This window comes from Epargyreus clarus, unplaced genomic scaffold (assembly GCF_041222505.1).
Source record: "Epargyreus clarus isolate Ecla_fem2 unplaced genomic scaffold, WU_Ecla_fem_2.2 ptg000023l, whole genome shotgun sequence".
In the NCBI taxonomy this organism is placed as follows: Eukaryota; Metazoa; Arthropoda; class Insecta; order Lepidoptera; family Hesperiidae; genus Epargyreus; species Epargyreus clarus.
Window position 1 is genome coordinate 7,036,769 of NW_027332230.1, and position 21,586 is coordinate 7,058,354.

The 21,586-nt window shown below is 36.4% G+C and overlaps 2 protein-coding genes across 3 annotated transcripts; one reads left to right on the forward strand and one right to left on the reverse strand.

Moving 5' to 3' along the window:
* Positions 1-2,528: 2,528 nt before the first annotated feature.
* Positions 2,529-6,277, reverse strand: LOC140751914 (uncharacterized). The gene is made up of 2 exons (XM_073086026.1): positions 6,002-6,277; positions 2,529-5,479 (listed from the first exon to the last, which is right to left on the reverse strand). Exon 2 carries the CDS (start codon positions 5,467-5,469, stop codon positions 3,109-3,111), a length of 2,361 nt encoding a protein of 786 aa, XP_072942127.1. The 5' UTR covers positions 5,470-5,479; positions 6,002-6,277; the 3' UTR covers positions 2,529-3,108.
* A 599-nt stretch (positions 6,278-6,876) lies between these two features.
* LOC140751843 (uncharacterized) lies at positions 6,877-17,598 on the forward strand. 2 transcript variants are annotated; one of them, XM_073085920.1, is made up of 9 exons: positions 6,877-7,391; positions 7,677-8,695; positions 10,427-11,209; positions 12,302-12,456; positions 12,542-12,679; positions 12,819-13,065; positions 15,290-15,570; positions 16,428-16,610; positions 17,316-17,598. In XM_073085920.1, exons 2-9 carry the CDS (start codon positions 7,843-7,845, stop codon positions 17,400-17,402), a joined length of 2,727 nt encoding a protein of 908 aa, XP_072942021.1. In that variant the 5' UTR covers positions 6,877-7,391; positions 7,677-7,842; the 3' UTR covers positions 17,403-17,598. The 2 variants fall into 2 exon arrangements, with proteins under 2 accessions (XP_072942021.1, XP_072942020.1); XM_073085919.1 differs by having other exon boundaries at positions 7,677-11,209.
* The last annotated feature ends 3,988 nt before the right edge of the window (positions 17,599-21,586 follow it).

Genomic DNA, 21,586 nt, shown 5'->3' on the forward strand with positions numbered 1-21,586 from the left:
CGTTGCATTCCCAATTTCCCACGTTCTCGAATACAAATGCATGTTGACGCTCCTTTATTGTAATGTGTGTCTAATGATTCCTTCAAAGAAAAGGTAATGTCCACGTAACTCAGTCTCGGTGGCCGGCCGTGTCCCACTTAAAGCTAACGGTACTCCGAGACCTCAAGTCCTGATCACAACCAAAACACGGTGACGTGTTCGCGAATATTTCCGCTAATTAACCCGATACTGGCTTTACGCCTCCTTAACACACTTATTTCCATTATAGCTTTATAAGCCAATTTCAGTCAATTGTATTATTGCAATCAGGACTTAATTTTACGTTTCTTTGCGTTACCTACTTTATATAATGGTAGACGAAATGAATCTTTCACCTTTAGTATGTATGAAGGATATAATAATTGTAAATACTTAAGAACCTATGTTACAGTGTTCGACAGCAAAAACCAAATGAAAATGAACTTTTATAGGTGGATATACGAGTACGTTTCAGACCAATCTTTGCCAATTCTAATTTCAATCTGTGAGATCCAGTAAATTAATCTATTAAGCAATAAATTATTTCGAATATGTACTCGTTATAAAGTTGTCTATTAACCTTTACACAAAATATAAATTAGACACTATATTGTACGATTTAACTATCTTTCTTGTAGTTAACTTTGAAGGAAAATACTGTCGAAAGTTCAAAGTTTTGCTAAAGGTTTACTCTCTAAACTTGGTTCCCAGACATGATATAGTAACGGATTGCTAATCGTTATTAAAAATTAATTTTGGTTCAAGCAGTTTACCCTATCATAAATATATGAACGCTATAAAATGAATGGCCTTTCTAATATCAAATATACTACGGTGTAATCCGCGCAAAACTGCTAGTCCGTTGTATGACTACACCTGCTCGCAACGACTTCATGGCGGACTAGCAGTTTGGCGCTGAGTATACTACTATGTATTATAATCATGCCATTTTTTTCTTATGTTATAATTTTTCTAATTAATATTACCATGTGCCTGCCCAAATTTAATAGCAAATAAGATATTTGATTATGTAAAATAAAATTTGTCTTATATCAGGCGTTCCTTTATTATTGTTTTATGGTCGAATTAATTGCAGCGTTGAACAATACACTTCAAATATTCCGGACCGAGTTGTAATCGTAAGTCTAAGTGCAACGCAGAATATAAATAAGCAAAATCTTTTGCGCTAAATTTAAACTTCTATTCGTAAAAAACATGTTTAAAGTTCTTGTTATTTAAGCTCAAGTTTGTGTCCGCTTAAATAACTTACAGCACTGTACTGTTACGTGCTGATGTTATTTTATTTAATACTTACCAAATTTAATTAATAATATATACCATAATAAATGAGTACTCATAAAGTTATTAATTATACTTCCATCCAATCGTCATAGTGTACATCATCACAGTTAACACCATCTAGTGAATTAAATACAAACTAATTTAGAATAACCAAGAAAACAAAGTAACTGTGCGTAGTTGTACCTTGATCGAACGAGTATCGTGAGTACCGGCGACCACAGCTTGCTGGCGGTCATAAAAGTACGAAGTTCAGCTAACAGAGTGCGCTGATAACACAACAAACTTTGTTGTCGATTTTAATGCCACACAACTTTCCTGTGCATATAGGTGGAGCGCCTTTATTTAAAGTATTATGTGGGGACCACAGGCGATCATAAATTTGCTAAGTTTTTAAAAATATGTAAATAACTTAGAAGTACGAACTTTTAAAGATTATTGATAAATAATATCAATATTTAACATATTAATACGAAAATATAGTACCGTAAACTGCTGCAACTTTGCACGGATTTTGAGGTTTTTTTTGAATATCTCTGAAGATATGCATTTTTATGGATCTCAATGAGTTATTAATGAAATAAAGACTTTATGCCGTACCGAATACAACCTAAACCTTGTTTTAACATGTGACATTTTAGAATTACAATTGTTCAAAGTCATAGGCAAAATTGTAGGTTAAAAACGCAACTTTGCCTTGGAGCTTATTGCATATATTAAACTGCTCATTTTTTGTACTATTTTTTTCCCGTATGAAGGGCTTACCATAGATGTTTCTGGAAGTAAAACTGTTGCCACTCAGGTGATAGTTTTTTTTTCACAGCTAATAGGCAAAGTTGAGACAGGTACCACAAACTTTTCATACAAAAATGTAGTTGGATGCAGGGTTGTCTAAAAAAAAACTGACTTATTTAAATATTTTAATTATTTTAAAAATATTATCACATAATTAAAACTAAAATAATCTCTTAAAATGCTAAACAAAAATAGCATATCAGCTATGCTAACCGTAACTTATAATAAGTGTAGTTTGTATTTTTGGTTCAAACTCTGATTTTAAACAAACGTCTATATCAAATATTTTAATAAAAAGACAAATAACAAGTAAATAGTTGTTTATTGTGCCCTCTGTTTTATAAAAGCACCATTCATAAAATAATGCTCTCCAAAACTAGAAAATATACTAAAAAAAATAATACAGTTGGTATTATATTATATTTTACGGAACAACAAAATATACCAAAAAATACCGTAGAAAGCGCACCTGCGCTTAATTAGCACCCAGTAATTATAAAAACAAAAAATGTACCTACACAATCAGATTATAAAAATAAAATCTGTCAAAAATAAAACAATCTAACATTTCAATAACTCAATATTGAAATGTTACAGTGTGTAAAATTAAGAGTCACGTAATTTTATTATTTGTATGTGAAGGAGGGGGTGAAGCTAAAACCAAGTTTGTAGAGTCGCAACGCTTGTCCTCAGCTGCCATCATGAAAAAGGGGAGCAAATCGTTTTCACGAATAGTTTGCCTGATAGAGCTCGAAAACTATTTACATCAATTTTTCAAGATAGCGGCCGAGGGACAAATATTGCAACCCCAAAAATTAGGTTTTAGTTTTATAATAACCCCCCAAGACATTTAAACTATAATATTACGTCCTCTGACTATTGCAACCCTAATACTTAATTGTATATTTTATTATTAATTATAACTTTTCAATTCACTAAATGTTTTAAATTTTAAAGCCGACGGCCTTCTCTGATCTTATTTGATTTTATTCTTATTTATTGTATGTTAAACTTATCAAGTTTCAAGTTAAAGGTGAAATGTCCTCGACGCGAAATTTCAGGATTAGGCAATAATGCGACAACATCATTTAAATTTTGTATGGGACACGTGTCTTCAACATTTGGGTAGGTGAACTTAACACACTTTGAATTTTTTACTTTCCGCGCGAATTTAACTGTAGGAATGTTGTCACTTATTGATAGTACTTGTCCTAAAAAGTGTTTTATACTTTTTTTTGAAGCGAATTTGACTATAATCCAACTGCCTTCTTGAAATGTTATAGAATTTTCCGTATCAAATTTGAGGTCACTCAACCCAAAAGGTGTGACGTTTTCTCGTTCTTCGTCAAAAAAGGTTGATGTGTTATAATCATCCAGATTATCGAAATCGGAGTCGTCGGTATCAGCAGCATTAAAAGAAATGTCCGATGTAAGGCTCGAGTCGCTATTGTATACACACACACGTTGTTTCTTTCTTCTTTTTATTTTAGTCGGCTCTTTTTTGGTACTGGCACATCTCTTTTTATTTTTACTTATTGGTGTATTTATATCTTTTAAAATTGCCCTATTTACAGTAGACGCTTCTTTTATAAGTATATTAGACGTAATAATAATTTTTTTCTTAATTGGTGAGTTTTTATATGATTTTAACTGTAGGCATTCTGGTATATCTCCGCAAAATGGGGTATTCATTTTGGAATCTTTTGGAAGGTTTTGCAACGAATGCACAAATTTATTCGAATCTGCCGTTAAAATGGGAAAATAAATGTTTATAGCATTAATACAAAGTCTACATAGGCTGTCGGGACCTTGTAATTGTGCAATATAATTTTCTAAGGACGGGTCTATATCTGGAATATCTATATCGGTGTAAGGTGAACTTGTTTTGTCTATTACGGGACTTTTAGTTTCTGCTTGTTTTACTTTTTTCTTAATAATTATTTTCGAAGGTCCAGGTACATTTCTGCTTACTTTCTCATTTGCTTCTGTTATTTTTCGACCTCCTTTTACTTTTTTAGACTTGGCTAACTCTTCTGCTTCTTCGGTCGATATTGACCTACCAGGTACAACTGCAAGCTTGTTGTTTTGACCCGTTTTTATTGGTTCAGATCGTCTGTTCCGTTGTAAGTACTCTAGAAGGCTGGCATCAAATTGACGAGCATTTTCTTCTTTTATTGCAGGTATTTTTACTAACACTCTTGACGGGTTAAAGGGATATATACCAGACCCCTCAAATCCTTTACATATATTTGTTTCTATTTTTATTTTACTCATAAGTTCTTTTAGTAACTGTGGAAAGTGACATTTGTTTATGGTGCTTGTGGTGCTGTATGTAGATTTGTAATTTGTCAAAATTTCACGCCATATTCGCTTCATTGGTCCAAAAAATGCAACATCTAGCGGTTGAGTTAGATGGGTAGCATTTTTTGGAAGAAAAACAAATCGAATGTTTTGATTTTGACATAATTGAATTATCTCGACACTTAAATGCGATGCCAAATTGTCGCCGATGACCAATTTAACGCCATGTCGAGAATTTGCCCAAGGCAAAACAATCGTTTTAAACCAATCATCAAAACACGTCATGTCAAACCAGCCAGATTTAGTACGGTTATACCGAGCATTTTTTGGACCGTTTTCACACCATCTAGACCACAAGTGTTCTGATTTGTAAACAACATAAGGTGGTAAGCAATTTCCATCAGCAGTACCGCTAAACATTATTGATACTGCACTTTTGGACACATTAAGGACTCTTTCAGGATGTTTTGTCCCTCTTTTAAAAACACATCTTTTAGATCCGGGGTCGTCGCTTAAATTAGTCTCATCGAAGTTGAGTATATTGCCGGCGGGAACATCTTTTAGCGAAGTTTCTAGATTTTTATAATATTCGTTCATCTCCTCGACGGTTTTCGCAGCACGACTTTTTTTAATATTTTGCGTTGCCCTTTGCGAAAAATTGTGTCGTTTTAGAAAATCACGCGCCCAACGTTCTCCAGGCATTTTTCCATTAAAAAGATTAGACTTATCACATTTTATAAGGTAATTGTGAACTACTATACGCAAATCCAGTAGTGTAAGAGGACAGCCAAATTCAGCTGAAACATTCACTGCGTTTGCAATGTGAGCTTCCTCCTCAGTTGACAACTCTGTTGGTCGACCAAATGGTTTATTATGAATGTTTTTGGATTTATTGAGAATTGTCCGACGCGGTATCCCAAACTGCTTTTGCGCTTGATAAGAGGATATAACTTTGTTTCGCACGAGATCTGCAGCCATGTGTAACATTTCTGCGGAGTAATCTGCGTAGTTACGTGCGCCTGGTTTTCTTCTAGTTTCATTTTTACTTCTTCCCATTTTCCCATAACTGCAATAAAAATAACATAAATTATCCTTTTCTAATAATTGTTTCACATTGTATTAATACGTAACATTATACAACAAAAAAGTCTATTTAATTTTTGAAAAACTAAATAAAATCAACCATTTTCTGCAACTAAAACCTGCTTAAAGAATATATCTGAATGTGGCTATTTGATATGCGCGCAATTAGTAATGACAATTAGAAAGACAATAAACACCAAAATTTTGCATAAAAGTTCGGCTGAGTTTGTTAGGAGGTAATTACAGTGCGGTACTTTGAAGTACTCATTTTCAGTAATTTGGTAAGATTTACATATATCTTGCAGATGAATTTAAATAAATTGTAAAGCCTTCATTAAATATTAATTTAATAACTTCTATCTAGTGCCAACCCTAGACATAGGCAAAGATGTGTCACTAAAATTTTTGGAACCCTTTACAACTTTACCTTCTAGATTATTAAATTGAAATCTTGTGATTATCAGAATAATACGAAGTATTGCGGTAAAACACAGTATTTACTTACCCTGGAACAAATTCACGACACCGAAACACGTTTTGTTTGGCAGAAACTTAAAATTATATCGGACACCCGAAATTTGCATGCGCACCCATCGAATTTGTTTGATCAACTGTCAAAAAACGAGTGGTGTTGCCATTTAAAAAAAATAAAAATATGTTGCCACGATAGTGTAAAATTATTACCAAATAGTAGAAAATAAGATAGAAATAAACCAACGCGAGATATCTTATTCGAAATGAAATAGGCAAAATTGCGCTAAGATGGCAAAGTTACAGTGTTTTGCGGTAATAATAATGTTCAAAAATATTCATTTGATGAAAAACAGCCTAAGTTTTAGTTTTAGAAAGTCGTCATTTTATTAAATTAACGTAAAAACTTAAACCTTTGTTTTATTAGGAAATTGAAAATATGTTCATGAACATCATAAAGCGGTCTACAAATGACCACAGACAATGGAACATAGTCGTAGATGAATAAGTTTTGCCCGAAAACATTATATTGTTATAAGTGATACCATAAGAAAAAATAACAATTTATATACTTAAAAAAATAATTTCCGATTATGTCACAATATTATCGCTAAAATAATAAAACAAACTTCGATACATACTATGTGCAATCAAACATGAAACAAACTTAGCACTTAAATGGTAATGAAAATACTTATCTTCTGAAATATTATTACTACCTATACAACTGTTCCTAATGTTGTATTTTACACAACATTATTACAGAATATAATTAAATTATTGTTTGTATGTTCCCAACGATTTTTTTTTTCATTTATGTAGTATAAGAAAGTAGGCAATACCATAAAGTTGTAGAAACCCGTAAAGCGGAAGTAGCGGCAATTTAAATTGAACCCGAGTTTGACGATGGAAATAAAATTCAATTCCACTATAAATATCGTAAATACAACTCATATGAGTTGAATAACATATGCCTAGGTTTTATTCATTAAACATTTATATGGTTTTCATAATAAATTTTAATTTTAGCTATTGCAGAGGGCATTCCAGTATTATAGATGGCGTTGCTTTGTGTTGTTGTGCGGTCGTTCTTCGACATTCGACACAAGTAAGATGGCGGCGATTAATGTGAAAGGCGAAACGTTGTCGTATTTCTAGTTGTAAATAAAGTAATAGCTTCTTTGAAACAAAACTACTATAATAATAAGAAGGGAGGATCGGTTTAAAAGTGTTTAATGTATAGTGAACTGTTTGATACTTTACGTGACAAATTATAAGTGGCTTTTCATTTCACAATAGACAAAACCCGTCGCAACGAGCACTCGAACAGTCGAGTCGAGGCCATATTATTTTATGATGTTATCTGTCTTGTGAGCGTCCTTTGAGACCACATTGATAAATTCTCATTCAAACAAAAGGCAATGGTATGTTTCTTTCTACAAATACACTACTAAAACTTAACATTTATGCTGAATAAGTTTCATGTATTGTTGAAACACATTAACGCTTCCATGTCGGAGCGGCAGATTATTTTTGTTCTAAAATCTTGTTTGTACTTTATGTAAAACTGTTATTTTCATGCATCGTGAACTTGAAAAATACATAAGTAATATGTGAAAAAGGTTATAAAATGTAACTTCATGCCCATAAAAGAGGTAAGTGTTATAATGACAAGTCGTAATGTTAACGATCTCGTCTTCTCTTTTCAGGGGGTTTTCTGTTCGAAGGAATAGTTACACATGATGATATCCAGTGCTCTAACAAGTGATAATAAGTAATTATACAACTGAAGTGTAATACAAACTATGGATAAAAGTGTGGACTTCTGTTGATATATACCTACATTGATACTACTCAAAGAACACGGAGGTGGTAATGGATCCAGTAGGACCATGGTCAGCATATGCTTCTTACAATCGGCTAGCAGGGGTCCAGGCTGGTGCTGCAAGTGGGGATTTTCATCACCACCTTGCCAGTGGTGGATCCGGACTCGGAAGCCAGTCAGTGCCTTCCACTACCAGCCAATTGCTTCTTCAAGCAGCTCACACGACCGCATCGTTAGCCGGGCAACTTGGTTCGTCGACGGCATCGCCCTTCAACCCTGGTTTTCTGTCGCCACCCGCAGTCGGGTATGACGCTGTGTTCTCGCCGCTGTTCCATCATGCGAACCCAAAACCGGCGCATTATAGTTCGTCTCTTCAGGCGCAACATCGTCAAGTGATTGCACAAGCCCAAGCAGCGGTTGCTTCAAAACAGTCTTCAGTGGAATCTGAACTATCTTCTTTACGAGAAAACTATTCGCATCAAACACTAGCTGCACAGGGCACATCGTTTTTTGATCAATCTTCAACCCCTGGGAGCACAGCAGGATTAAGTTGGCAAGGAAACAATCAACTTCCAAGTCCGTTTGGTATATTGCCACATGAAAGTGTTGTGCCATCATCACCGAGTCCAGCTACAACAAAGTCCTCGGCTACATATGATAATTTTAATGCACATTTTGCTGCTGCGCAAACACTTAATAATCACCTCAATTCTCAAATTTCGAACACTGGTAAACAAACAACTAGGTCAGGATCACCAGCGACGGCATCTAAGCAGCCAGCGTCATCAACATCATCAACATTTTTTCAATCTCCAACATCTTTTGGAAATCAGACTGATAATTCATATAGTGCAAGCAGTGCAAAAAGTGGTCAGCTTTCATCTCAACAGGATTATGCTGGAAGTAAGTCTTATTCAAGTTCTGCAAGTTCCACTGCTCATTCCCAGCAATCGTGCATAGTGTCAACTCCATCGGTGACTTCCTCCTCCTCTACTCCGTCTAGTAAAGAATACCATACTTCTAGTAGTAGTACTCCAAGGCCTTCCTCAACCGTGTATAATTCCCAGTCTCCCAAGAATTCAAGTAGTGAAAAGTCCACACGTTCCTCTACCAGTAGTGCCAGCGGTTTTGTATCTCCTACATCTAAAGCACCCCAAGTTCAAACTAAAGCACAAAGTAAAATATATCCAGATATAACTAATGAACAAAGAAAGAGTTGTGATTCCAGTGATAAACTTCAACCCCAGTCATCTCCAATTAGTTATTCTATAATGGATGCTCCAGGACGATTAAGTTACAGTGCAAATAGTGGAAGTTCTTCAAAATCAAATAGACTTAATAGTTCTCAATATTCTGCCTCTCAGGGATCAAGCTTCAGGCATTATCAAAGTGGAAATAATGTAGAAACTGATTACCATGTAAGAGCTAAGAGTAGTTCTAGCACAGACACAGGATATTCAAGTAGCAGCTCTCAAAATGGGCCAGATTGTGGTGTGGTTGTTGCCCGGAGACAAAGTCCATTGCAGGCAGCTCCTCAAACATCTCCCTTAGGGCACGGCTCTAGCCCGGCCTACCCACTGTACCACAGTCCAATGAATTCCTTAAATTCACCACAACAGCATGGAGACCATTATAAAGTTAATAATGCGGCACCTAGATCCCCTTTGGATGCTTCTGTTTCCCGACCACCATCGCAAAACAGTCAAGTAGCCTATCCATCTGTTATAACCAGAGCCCTAGGTATAGAACAAACTAAAACTTATCCTGACAATAGATATGAAAGAAGTCAAAATCAGACTTCTGGTCAGAGTTGTTGGGAATCAGACCGACAGACCTCCCGAAAATATAGTAATAGTAGTAGTAACAATAATACTAATTATAATAGTAATTTATCTGATAACAATACTCATACTGAGAAACCAGCGCCTCCCCAGCCACAACCTCAAACTACAAGTGAAAGAAGTTTGAGTTTACCTGAAAAACATTATTTTGATAGCAATAATGTAGCCTTACAAGATCTTTCTAGTTGTCGCGGTGACCCCATGAGTATAGTAAAAAACTTGCAAAGTTTACAACAAAGTTGTCAGGTGCAAGAGGTGAAATCTAATAAAACTCAAAGTGCACCATCTAATTCAACTCCTATAAGTAAAGCAATCCCACGGAGAAAAAGTACAGAAAAACCAGTGACACATACTAACATGAATGAATTGTCAAATGCAGTAATGGCAGACTATTTAGCTAATAGAATACCTCCCCCAGCTCATAGTTCTACTAGTAACCAACAACAGAATGGATATTTTGATTTCGAAAGGTGGAACCTGCCACCACCTCCCCCAAAAATGTTTCCTGGCACTTCTGCTTTCGGTTCACAGGCACCCCTACATGCAACCAACTTTGCTAACCAACATCAGGCCCTTGCAATGCAGCATGGGCATGCACTAACCTATTTTCCACCCTTTCATCTAGGACCTCATCCTGACTTCCAATCTTCTGTGGAGTTAACACCACTTTCGTCATTTAGTGAGACTCCACCTTCGGCTTCCTCATCATCATTTTCGACACCAGAAACTCGTGAAGAGGAACAGCCTAAGGTGGTAGTACCTAATATAGAGGAAGAACTTGGTTTCCTTGCAGAACAACGGGCAAATACTGCATCGACGGTAGCACCCACTTCTCAGCAGCAGAACATAAACAACACTTCACAAGACGCTACTTCAAAAATTATGGAAAAAAAATTCAATGTTCCTGTCACGGGCCCCGGATCAGGTTTCATGGCTTCTTACTTGAAATTTTTACAAGGGGAAAGAGATACATCTCCCCCGCCGGCCGGCAGAGGCGCCAGAAAGTCGACTTGGTCTAGAACCAACACTAATAACAATACGAATAATAAGACTTACACGAACGATCATTCGAAAAGTCAGTGCGATGCTAACCCCACTCAGAGCGCGAACGGAGCAATGGCTCCGGCGAACGTAATAAACGCAGGTATGGCCCTCGGTAACCCAGTGATGAATTCTTCGGCGAGCATGAGCACGGCAGGCTTGTTAGGTGCTAACCAGCTTCACGGCGCGCCGTCCAATCTTCTCAGTTCCGCGAAGGGCGTCGAGCTGGACGACCCTCGATATTACAACCTGAATAAGGATAGGAAAAGGAAATACGACGGTAGCGAGGAGTCGAGCTACGACGCCGACGAGGAAGCGAGAAGATTGAACAAGCCGGTGCTAAACGTGCCCAGCACGCCGCTGAACGACAAGGGCAAGAAGGGGCGCACGCCGGGCATGAGCAAGCCGCCGTCGGCCGCGGTGGCGCCCCAGCCGGCCGCGCCCAAGAAGCCACGAGCGCCCGCTCCGCCGCCCGTGGCGTCGCTGCAGGCAGCGCCGCAGCAACAGTACTATTACCAACACCAGCCCGAGGAAGGTGCGTTCAATTTATTAGATTTCCATTTGAGAAGTAGAGCGCGATGGTGAAGAGCTAGCCCTGAAGCTTGTATGACAGGAGCAAGCTAACTGCCGCTCAGGCAGCTTACCGTGAAAACTTGTTACATTTTAACTGTGATATGTAAATTTTTATTAGATGAAATCTATAATTATCCACTGTAAATAATTTCTATGAAGAAAATGTGATGTACCTATCTTAGTAGAGATTGATATTTTTAGGGTTAGTCTGTAACAAGATTTCACTGATATTGTTGTTAATGACACATTATTAGTGCCATTTTATTGTAAATTGTAGAATTTGTGACTCTTGTCATACTCGCTACTGAAGGGGTGCTACCATTAATAATTCCAAAATTTGTGGTATATTTTTTTATGGAATTAATACCAGTGGGTGTCTGTTGTATATATAAATAATGTATTGTATTTTACAGTATTTGAATTTAGTTGGTACTTACAATAGTGTATTCATATACTTTGCTGTTAGCTAAAAGTGATTTTATGTTATAAGGAGGAAATGAATTGCATAATAAATAATACATTGACAGCTAAGTTAGTGCAAGATATTGTGTTAGAGAAGGCCTGTCCTGAAAATAAGTTTTGTATTTCTATTTAATTGTTATTTGTTTATGCACAATTCTCAATATTTTATGTAAATACTTTTGTATCATAGAAAAACATAAAATAAACGCGAGTATATTACTGATAATGTGTTAAATAATTTTAGCTTGTAATTATTCCTGGTAGCACCCCTCACTTCGCCAAAATAGGGATAACATGGACATTGTAATTTTTGTTAAACTTACTGCTATTGCAATTTAATTCAATGATAACTAAAAGTTAAGATACATTTGTACATGTTATCGTGCAGATGAACTTTATGTTCATCTATTGGCGATCCTTTCCCTTACCTTCCTGCCCTAAATCCTAAACCGCTTTCGAATACTAATGCTCAAAATAGAGTAAATTCCCCTAGAATCAAGAAATACAAGGTAATCCGGGTCATTTTATACAAATATTAGATTTTTTTTCGTGAATTCGAAACTTATTATATTGCCTCATTGCAATATTCTAGTTCCCCCTCACGGCGCATTGGGGTACGGACTGTATGGAGCGGCCGACAATGACGCTAATTCAAACAGGAAATTGCATCACATTAAATCACATCAACAAATTTCAAGTTCAGGTCAGATCGACAACACGAGGCCTGTCGAAGAAATGCCTTATCAGGTAATTTAACGTGTTTTTATAAGTTTTAAGTTAAGGCATATTCACTTTTTATTTAAATTTAAACATTATAAAATTTTATTTATAGTCTGGGGAGTTTGTAGCAATAAAAACAGAGTTAAACGAAATGTGGCCAGCGATATGGCGAGTCGACGGTAAAGCTTTACTACAAAAATATGAACCTTTTGACGAAAACGGAAAAGTGTTGTACAGGAACATTTCAACGGTAATTATTTGTTTATTTTATACCCTAATATGTAACGTAAAGTTTTGGAATAAGTAAAGTCTTATGTAAGTTAATTGATACATACATTGAAGTTATATTTACTCATTGTATTTATATCTTCTTGGTTTTGCTTTTTCAGTATGCCGCATGGAATCCAGAAAATAGAAAATTGTATACTCAAGTACCGGTTAAAGTTCGGTCCCACTCGCACTTGGAAACAATAGTAGAGTTAATACGAAGTGAATTGCCGCTGGATGAGTGTAATTTTATCGAGAAGAGAATGTTAGAGACGCAAATGTATCAAGAAAATTTTGAAGTTTATATACAGACTTTGATATCGCACGCGTTGGATCCCAACTTTCTTACGGAGATATTTCAAGAGCAAGGTAACATTATTTTTAAATTAAAGTTATTTTGAGTGTAATATGTAAGTAATGTACATAATTGTAGGTATTAAGTTCTATTATGACCTTAGAGGTCAAACAAATTTTATATGTTCTCGAGTCTGTTCTTTGCATATATCACGCTATGTTTTATTCATAATTTGATTATGAAATTCAATAGTTTTTTCATGTAATCGTCGTGTAAGTGATAAATTATGTAATGATTATTTAAAAAATAATAATTAGTGGGTACGTCACGATATGTTAATTTTATGACCTGGTTGCATGGGTCGTGGTCACGGCGAAACTACGGTAGAGAGGAAATAGCAGAATACCTCTTAAGGCAATAGGGGGAACTAAGGAACATTAATACGTATCTTATTTATTTTTACTTCGTTTAAAGTCAGGGTTTTTGGAAGTAAAATTAAGACCTTAAGAATAGTCTGTGAGTCTTACCCTTTGGCTTAACTTACATCTTGTCTGCTTACGTATAAAATAGCTACAGGTCCCATTAAAAGCTTTAAATTGAACGTTCGAACCATTCCCTCAATGAGTTCGTAGGGGACTCGTAACGTGCACGCAATGATCTCGCTCGTATTAACGAGATGCGATCTGCCTTCCTCAATCCTAAAGACATGCAAAACGGTGAGGCTTCATTGAAAGTAGAAAAGAGTATATTGGTACATAATGAGTTCCGTTTCATTTGTTTTCGTACCTGTCTCTCACTCAAGAGCTCTTCACCATCCATGCGGATAAAAAAGTGCATGAATGGATAATATGAAATCAATATTCATTGAAGAAAATATATACTTGTTAAACAAAAACTTATTCTTTGAAATTGCCTGTTTATTTAAGTAAAAATATTTTTGCTGATACTGGCTACACCTTTATCGTTTTTGCAAGTATAGCAAATGCATAAAAAATATTTGGCTTAATAAGCACATTTGCTACGTCAGTCCACCGGACTTTGGTACTTAAATATTTTGACTAATATAATGAGTACTACTAAAGTAGGCTAAGTGAAGCCCTATTATAATGTCCACCTTATTTCACCTTGCGCACACGTGACGAAATTCGCACACCTGGCGATTTCGCTTGGACATCGAAACAGGCTCGCTAATTGGTAAACTTGATTTAGTCTAGAATGTTAACATTTTTGATAGTCAAAGATAAGTATGATTTTCAACTAATATTAAATACTAACCACGATGCACGGTTGTAATTTCTTTGTTGTTATTATTTCGAACCAGTTTTAGTATTTAAAGCTCCATTATGATCAATTCATCAAGACATTTAATATAGTTTTAGTTTTTGTCAAAATCGGCCTCGTAATTCCTTTCAGCATTTTTCGCTAATCCTTATAGATTCGGATTTGGCCCTGAAGCCCCACTTGAAAAATTCACCCTGTATAATGAAAGTGCTACTTCTTTTTAACACTAATATATGCTATGATTTATATTATTGGTGTATATTGAGACCCATTATATTCCATCGAACGTCGATTTTGTGGTTGTTGTTGCACAAAGTGATTTCTAAAGTGTATTAATGTCGTGTGGAGGAAATGAAGTGCATAATTTATTGCTACATAGTAAATTCATAATCATAGGCCATAGCAGTACGAGATCCAACCCCGTCATTTCTGCGAATACAACTTTTAGATAAGTAATCATTAAAAGCGCAATACAATTGCGCTGGGTTGCTTAGCAAAATGTTGCACTAACTATAATTTTTATTACAAATTAATATTAAACAAAATTATTTACAAAGGAATTGATTCGCGTAACTTAATAAGACATTAAAACAATCATAAATACAAAATAATTTATAGTTGTTTTAACGTGTTTTATACGTTGAAATCGTGTCATTATCGTAAGTTAAAGTTAAGGTTCTTAAGGTGGTAAATTTTCACCAATCCGGATTGAGTTAATATAAGGAACTATGGATTAAATTCTTTTCTTTATTACAGTAGACCTGTTCCTAATACAGTTATAATAAATATTTTTTAAGAATTTTATGCTCGTTTATATCTCGTACGTGTCATACACTGGTCGAGGCCTAACAAATAATATAGTTCTATAAATATATGTGTATGAATATATTTATATCCTCCTTTATACGACTGCATGTACATATAGGGTGCCTTTTTAAATATTTTACAGAAATATGTGATTTTCCATTTCTGTTTCATTTATGAAAATGATGCCATAAACGTTGCCGTGTACCGCAGACGACTACTTCCTGTCGAACGTGAAGACCGTGGACGAGGTGACGGAGACGATGCGCGCGAAGGTGTCGGGCGCGGCGGGCGCGGGCGCGGGCGCGGCGGGCGGCGCGCGCGCGCTCGACGCCGCGCTCGGCACGTGGCCCGGCCTCAGCGTGGCCAGCGGCGCGGGCGCCTGCCGCGCCTGCGCCAGGCCTGCTGTCGCGAGACTACTGCTGTACGGCCAGCCTTACAACCCTGCCACGTTGGAGCCGGTGCAGCCGGATGCGAGGCTGGCGTACGAGAAGGTATGCAGCTACATGTAACAGTCATATAAAATTAAGGGAGATCGCTTGCTTACATGGATTCAGAAGCAATAAAATTGCAAAAGAACCGCAATATTTTCACGTCAACCCTTTACCGACTTCGGAAATGCAGGAAGTACTATTTGTTATCTGACGCGGGCGACTAGTGATATGGATTAGGTGAGAGATGCGTGGCGCGCGGCTCGTGGCCCAGCTTCAGCATGGCTAGTTGATAAGCCCGTTCCATATTCTCGCGAGAATGTGGAGCGGACTGTATAGACGATGCGCTTAATGATGTCGGGCCCGGTGAGTATGGGCGTGAGCGTTAGACGCCGCGCTCGGCACGTGGCCAGCGGCGCGAGGCCCGCCGTCGTCAGGCTGCTGCTGTATGGTCAGCCCTATACTCCTGCGACGTTGAAGCCGGTGCAGCCGGACGCGAGTATCGCTTATGAGAAGGTATGTGGCTACATGTAGCGTTCTTACAAATTTATAGGGGATCGCTGACAAGGAGCATGACAGTTGCTAATAGACCGCAACATTTTCGCGTTACCCCTTTACCGACTTCGGAAAAGCAGAAGGTTCTATTATCTGATTTCGTTTGAAACCGTCGCACATTACTGACGACGCAGGCGACTCGTTCCAACTATCTGAGGATTTGGTGAGAGATATGCGTGGTTCAGCTTCAGTATGGCTAGCGATTCTGGGACCTTCTGGGCCAGCAAGAGGTCTGCTGTTGCGAGGTTATTGTTGTACGACCCTATAGCCCGGCGACGCTCGATAGTGCAGCCGTGACTCAATACACTTTTATAATTTTTATAATATATTGTTTTGAGAAAATGTAATATTTATTTTATTTCTAGGAGTTCCTTGTATGTGCAACGTGTTGCGGTCGAGTGCAATTGTACTCGAGAATATCGCACCAAAAGTACCTAATGTTCGCCGAGTGCAGTAAACGCGTGGCGGAGAAACGTATGCAGAACCCCAGTAATGACACAACCACCATTCTCAACGAGCTGTTAGCTGACGAGATGTGGTTGTCACAGGTAATCTTGTTAAATATTAAAATGTAAGTAAGAAAATACCTCTATATCTGAGATAGAGGTACCAAAAACTTATATGGCTTCCCGGTTAGAAAGAGTAGCTCGATCTCAAGTGCAGGTGTAGTTGCTCTGTTACTAATGACATAATTTGCAACATCAGAGCTTTAAAAGCGAGCAACTTTTGGGCGTTTTTGTGCCCTTCAAATTTGGTGGTTTTAAGAAGATTTGAATCGCACAAAAAAGGGTGAAGTAAGATAAACTTCACTTAACAAAATTCACTTTACAGTCCACTCGATGGTAAAAAGCTCCCGCCATGGACATGTGTAATCAACCCTAGATAAAATTAGAATCCTATCTGGGATCGACCACACATGCGTTGCTACTCCTGAGGACTAAGTTGGAAAGCCTCAGAGAGATATATTTATGAACCTATCACACCTTTCAAAATAAGAAATAAAATAGATGATGATTCTGCTGTTGTCAAACCGCGAATTCGCACGATCCGTATAGTCCCCGCCAAACTACTAATCCGCTCTGAAGTTGTTGCGAGCAGGTGTATTCAGTGTATTCATATTCAGAGCGGACTAGCACTTTGGCGTGGACTATACTGCGAATATCGTGCGAATTCGCGGTTTGACAACAGCGGAATCATCATCTATCTCTACAAGCATAACTATCACATTGTTATATATTTGTTTGTGGTTTCAGTTGTTCCGCGATGTGCGACACTCGTGGGCCGAGGCGGAGGCGTGGGAGCGCAAGTTGCGGCACGCGATGTCGCGGCAGATGATATAACGTTGCGCCCGCGCAGTGCCCAGGACTATCACGTGTCGCTATGTCCAGTGTGCTCTATGTATCTAATTGTTTGTTTATCATACTGTTTCTAGCATTTAATTTACTTTAGTTTGACGGGATCTTAGCCCTCGGTCTACGTTAGCGATGATGGGATAAGGATCTATTGCGAGTGGTCGCGATTTGTTGCATTTGATAATATCAGTAAGAATAATACTATTCTTAGAAAATATACTTAAAAATTTTGCGAAAGATAAAAAAGACAATTTTCTAATGGTAAGTAAGAAATCATCAACATCATCATCATCATCAACCCATTACTGTCCCACTGCTGGGCACGGGTCTCCTCTCAGAATGAGAAGGATTAGGCCATAGTCCACCGCGCTGGCCAAGTGCGTATTGGTAGACTTCACATACCTTTAAGATTTCTTTTTTTTTATATATATAAATCTCTCAGGTATGCAGGTTTCCTCACGATGTTTTCCTTCACCGTTTATGCAAGTGATAATTAATTTCTAATACGCACATGTAAGAAATAATCAAAAATAATTCATTTACTCGTGTTTATCAATTCGCACTTGGCACGCGCTGGACTATGGCTTAAACACCTCTCGTTCTGAGGGGGGACCCGTGCCTAGTAATGAGAAAATAATGAGCTAGCAACCTCGATTTCATTTTGATTTCGTCAGTTTCATAAAAGTATTTCTTTAATCTAAGTAAAAGTCTTCCTTTAATCGTTAAATAAAGTCGCATTGTCGCGTTAGTCGCTCACGTAGAACGCAGGGCTAGTGTAGGTTTACGCGAACCACATCACGTATTATTAGTTTCATCAACGTTCAAATCGAATTTTACTTGGCTGTTACTTAGTATCAGTTGTTGCTAATGTATGTTATTTTGTATTAACGCTTTTGGTGCCATTTTTGCTTGCTTGTGCAAAAATCTTAATAGTATCCTAAGTCGACATTGTTCAAACGGACAAATTTATATTATTTTAAACTGTTGTAAGCGAATGAGCGCAGAACAATCTATTGGTTTTACTTTATTTTTTTGACATAACTAAACTTTTTCATGTATAATTCTGTTTAAAAAAAACTCGTTTTAAATTTATAAAACAAATATGAACAAAATTTTTAGGTGTACAATATCCGGTGTGTAGTTTTCAGAACAATAAGCATTACACATATTTTGTGTATCTTTTATGTTTTAGCAACTATTTTTACTTGATTACTTGGTAAAAAAAAAGTTACAAGTTCGACAAGGATAACTTAAAATAAATCTCATCAGTAATTTTTATACAAAATCCTAATAAATGTTATAGTTTAAACGTGCCTTATTCAATAGGTTCGCATTTGACTATTTACTATGTTACAAATAATTTTATATTCGAAACTTATCACATTTTTGTAAAGTGCGCGTGATTTCATTTTTCTGATTTCTGACAAGTTTTTAATTCGCTTTCGGTCGCATGTATGCAAAAATAGAGTAAAACCATTAGATCGGCAACATAATTATTACCAGTAATTTAGATACTACATTTGCATAAGGTTTATAATTTATAATGAAATTAATTTTGTAAATACTAAAAGCTATGCAAGCAAAACCGGTCCTATAGAACATGCCTCTATTTAATAGCATTTTATTATTACTTGGTACCTTTGTAAGTAATGCATACGCACATTTCTGTTAACGATCTTCATACTATATAGAATAAATCTATTATTAGAGAATGACCAACATTTGGTCACACTGACTGTGAATATATACATGTATATATTTATGTATTGTGAAATCTATAAAAAGTTAGGCCTATAGTGTATTCTCAGTGTTAAATGTAATTAAGGCCTTCGAAAAATACGTATGTCGTATAAGAGTTGAAATAACATCACATGCCACAGTATACTCTATTTTTGTTTATTGTAAATAATTTTATATTATATGTTATTGTGCAATGCTATCAGGGAACAATATTGGGCAAGGGAAAATACGCGAAAATGTAAGAAATTATTATTCTTAGAACAATCGGGAATAGGATTTTTATGTCAATAAGATTTTTTTCTTTATCTCACAGCATAGGTTATGCCATTAATAAATTGAAATATAATTTGAATTGATGAAGATATGAATATATAAGTGAATTTGATTATAACATTCTTTTACTCAACCTAGATTTTATTTATTTTTCGCATACTAAAATATATTGTATATTTATATAACAATGATCTAGAGTCAGAACAAAATTTTAATATGTATGTTGATTTAAAATAATATATAAATGATCTATATTAACTTTAATACTCAACATTGGTACAAAAATATTTATGAATCTATAAATGCGAAATGGACATATGCAAAAATAGTGATACAATTTTTTGTGAGCATTATAATGTCACTATGTAAATTAATATAACTACTTAATTATGCAGTATTGTCAGATTTTCGTGTAAGTATAATTAAAAGAAAATCTTAAAATCAACTATCAGTATCCTTCACAAAATTTGTACTATTAGCCCCATTTATATCTACAAGCATAGAACGTATCTTGTCAGACAAAATCATATTATTGTTTTTCTATACAATAAAATTTGATAGGCACGGTCCGCGCCATCCGAAGATATAGAAGATATGCATTCATACACAATGTATATGTTACAGCCAAAGTGATAAATAACACGGAATTAATCACATTAAACAACCATTATATATAATATTTTCAATGACTTGGATAAGTAATAAAACAAGTATAGGTAAAGATTAACATTTTTTATTTCAACTTTCCTTAAGCATAAATTATATTTTTTGTAATTTTATAATGATCCATATATCGAATATTAGACATGTTGAGATGTTTTGTGCCCAGTCTCTGTACACGGTATACGTAAATCAGCTATGGGGTGGATTAACAAAATACATGCCTTATTATTATCTCTGATCCCTTATTTATATTTCAAGTACATACTGACTTTATATGACTTGGACCTACCCGCTCGCAGGGCGCTGCCGCGCCCTGCTCCATTACCAAGCCTGTATGAAATACTTTAGGATTGGTTAGGTTAGGTGAGGTTGGAACATAAAACAAAGCAAACAGGGCGCGGCATCGCCCTGCGAGCGGGTAAGTCCGATTTACGATAATTCGGACCTAAACTATATGATTCGTAATACTATAATACAACAACCAAGGTGACGTTGTTACAACATAATTCATCATTAATAATTTTAGTTAATCTTAAGATTAACCGTACTTCGGGCTTTTAAAATAGCGTATTTATTACTTTGACTAACTTTAACATGCTATTATTATATATACGAGGGTACGTTTTTAAGTTCGCGGAATGAGGGACAAGGAGCGAAAATAAAATGTCAAAATTATTTTTCTTTTTCTACATATTCTCCTGCAAGACGAATGCATTTTTCAGATCTTTGTATTAACTTATTTAAACCCTCATAAAAAAATGTTTTGTCCTTGTCGGAAAAATACGAGGAAATTGCGTCCTTTACTTCTTCGTCTGTAGAAAATTTCTTTCCACGAAGCTCTTTTTTCATTTTTGGAAAGAGATAATAATCGCTGGGAGCCAGGTCTGGACTATAGGGTGGGTGATTTAAAATATCAAACCCCACCTTATGCAGGGCAGCCAGTGCAATACGGCTCTTGTGTACGGGCGCATTGTCGTGCAACAGCAGGACACCTCTGGATAATTTTCCTCGTCTTTTTTCTTTGATGGCTTCTTTTAACCGCTCCAAGATTGTTGCGTAATATTCTCCGGTTATAGAGACACCTTTATCTTTGTAATCTATTAACAAAATTCCTTCTGCATCCCAAAAGACTGTCGCCATGAGTTTGCCGGCCGATTGTGACACCTTAAACTTTTTAGGAGGTGCTGTACCCTTTTTATGCCACTGCATGGAGTCTTGTTTAGACTCAGGTTCATAATGGTGAACCCAAGTTTCATCTCCAGTAACAATTCGATTCAGTACAATATCCTTATCTTCTCCACAGAGGTTCAAAAACGCACGGGAACATTCAACGCGCTGTTGTTTCTGAGGCGGCGTGAGCATTCTCGGCACCCACCGCGCGCTGACCTTAGTCATGCCAAGATGGTCATGCAGAATTTTAAAAATGGTTGTATCCGATACTCCAACCATTTCTGCAAGCTGTTTCTTCTTTAGCCGAGCATCTTCCAGTACTAATT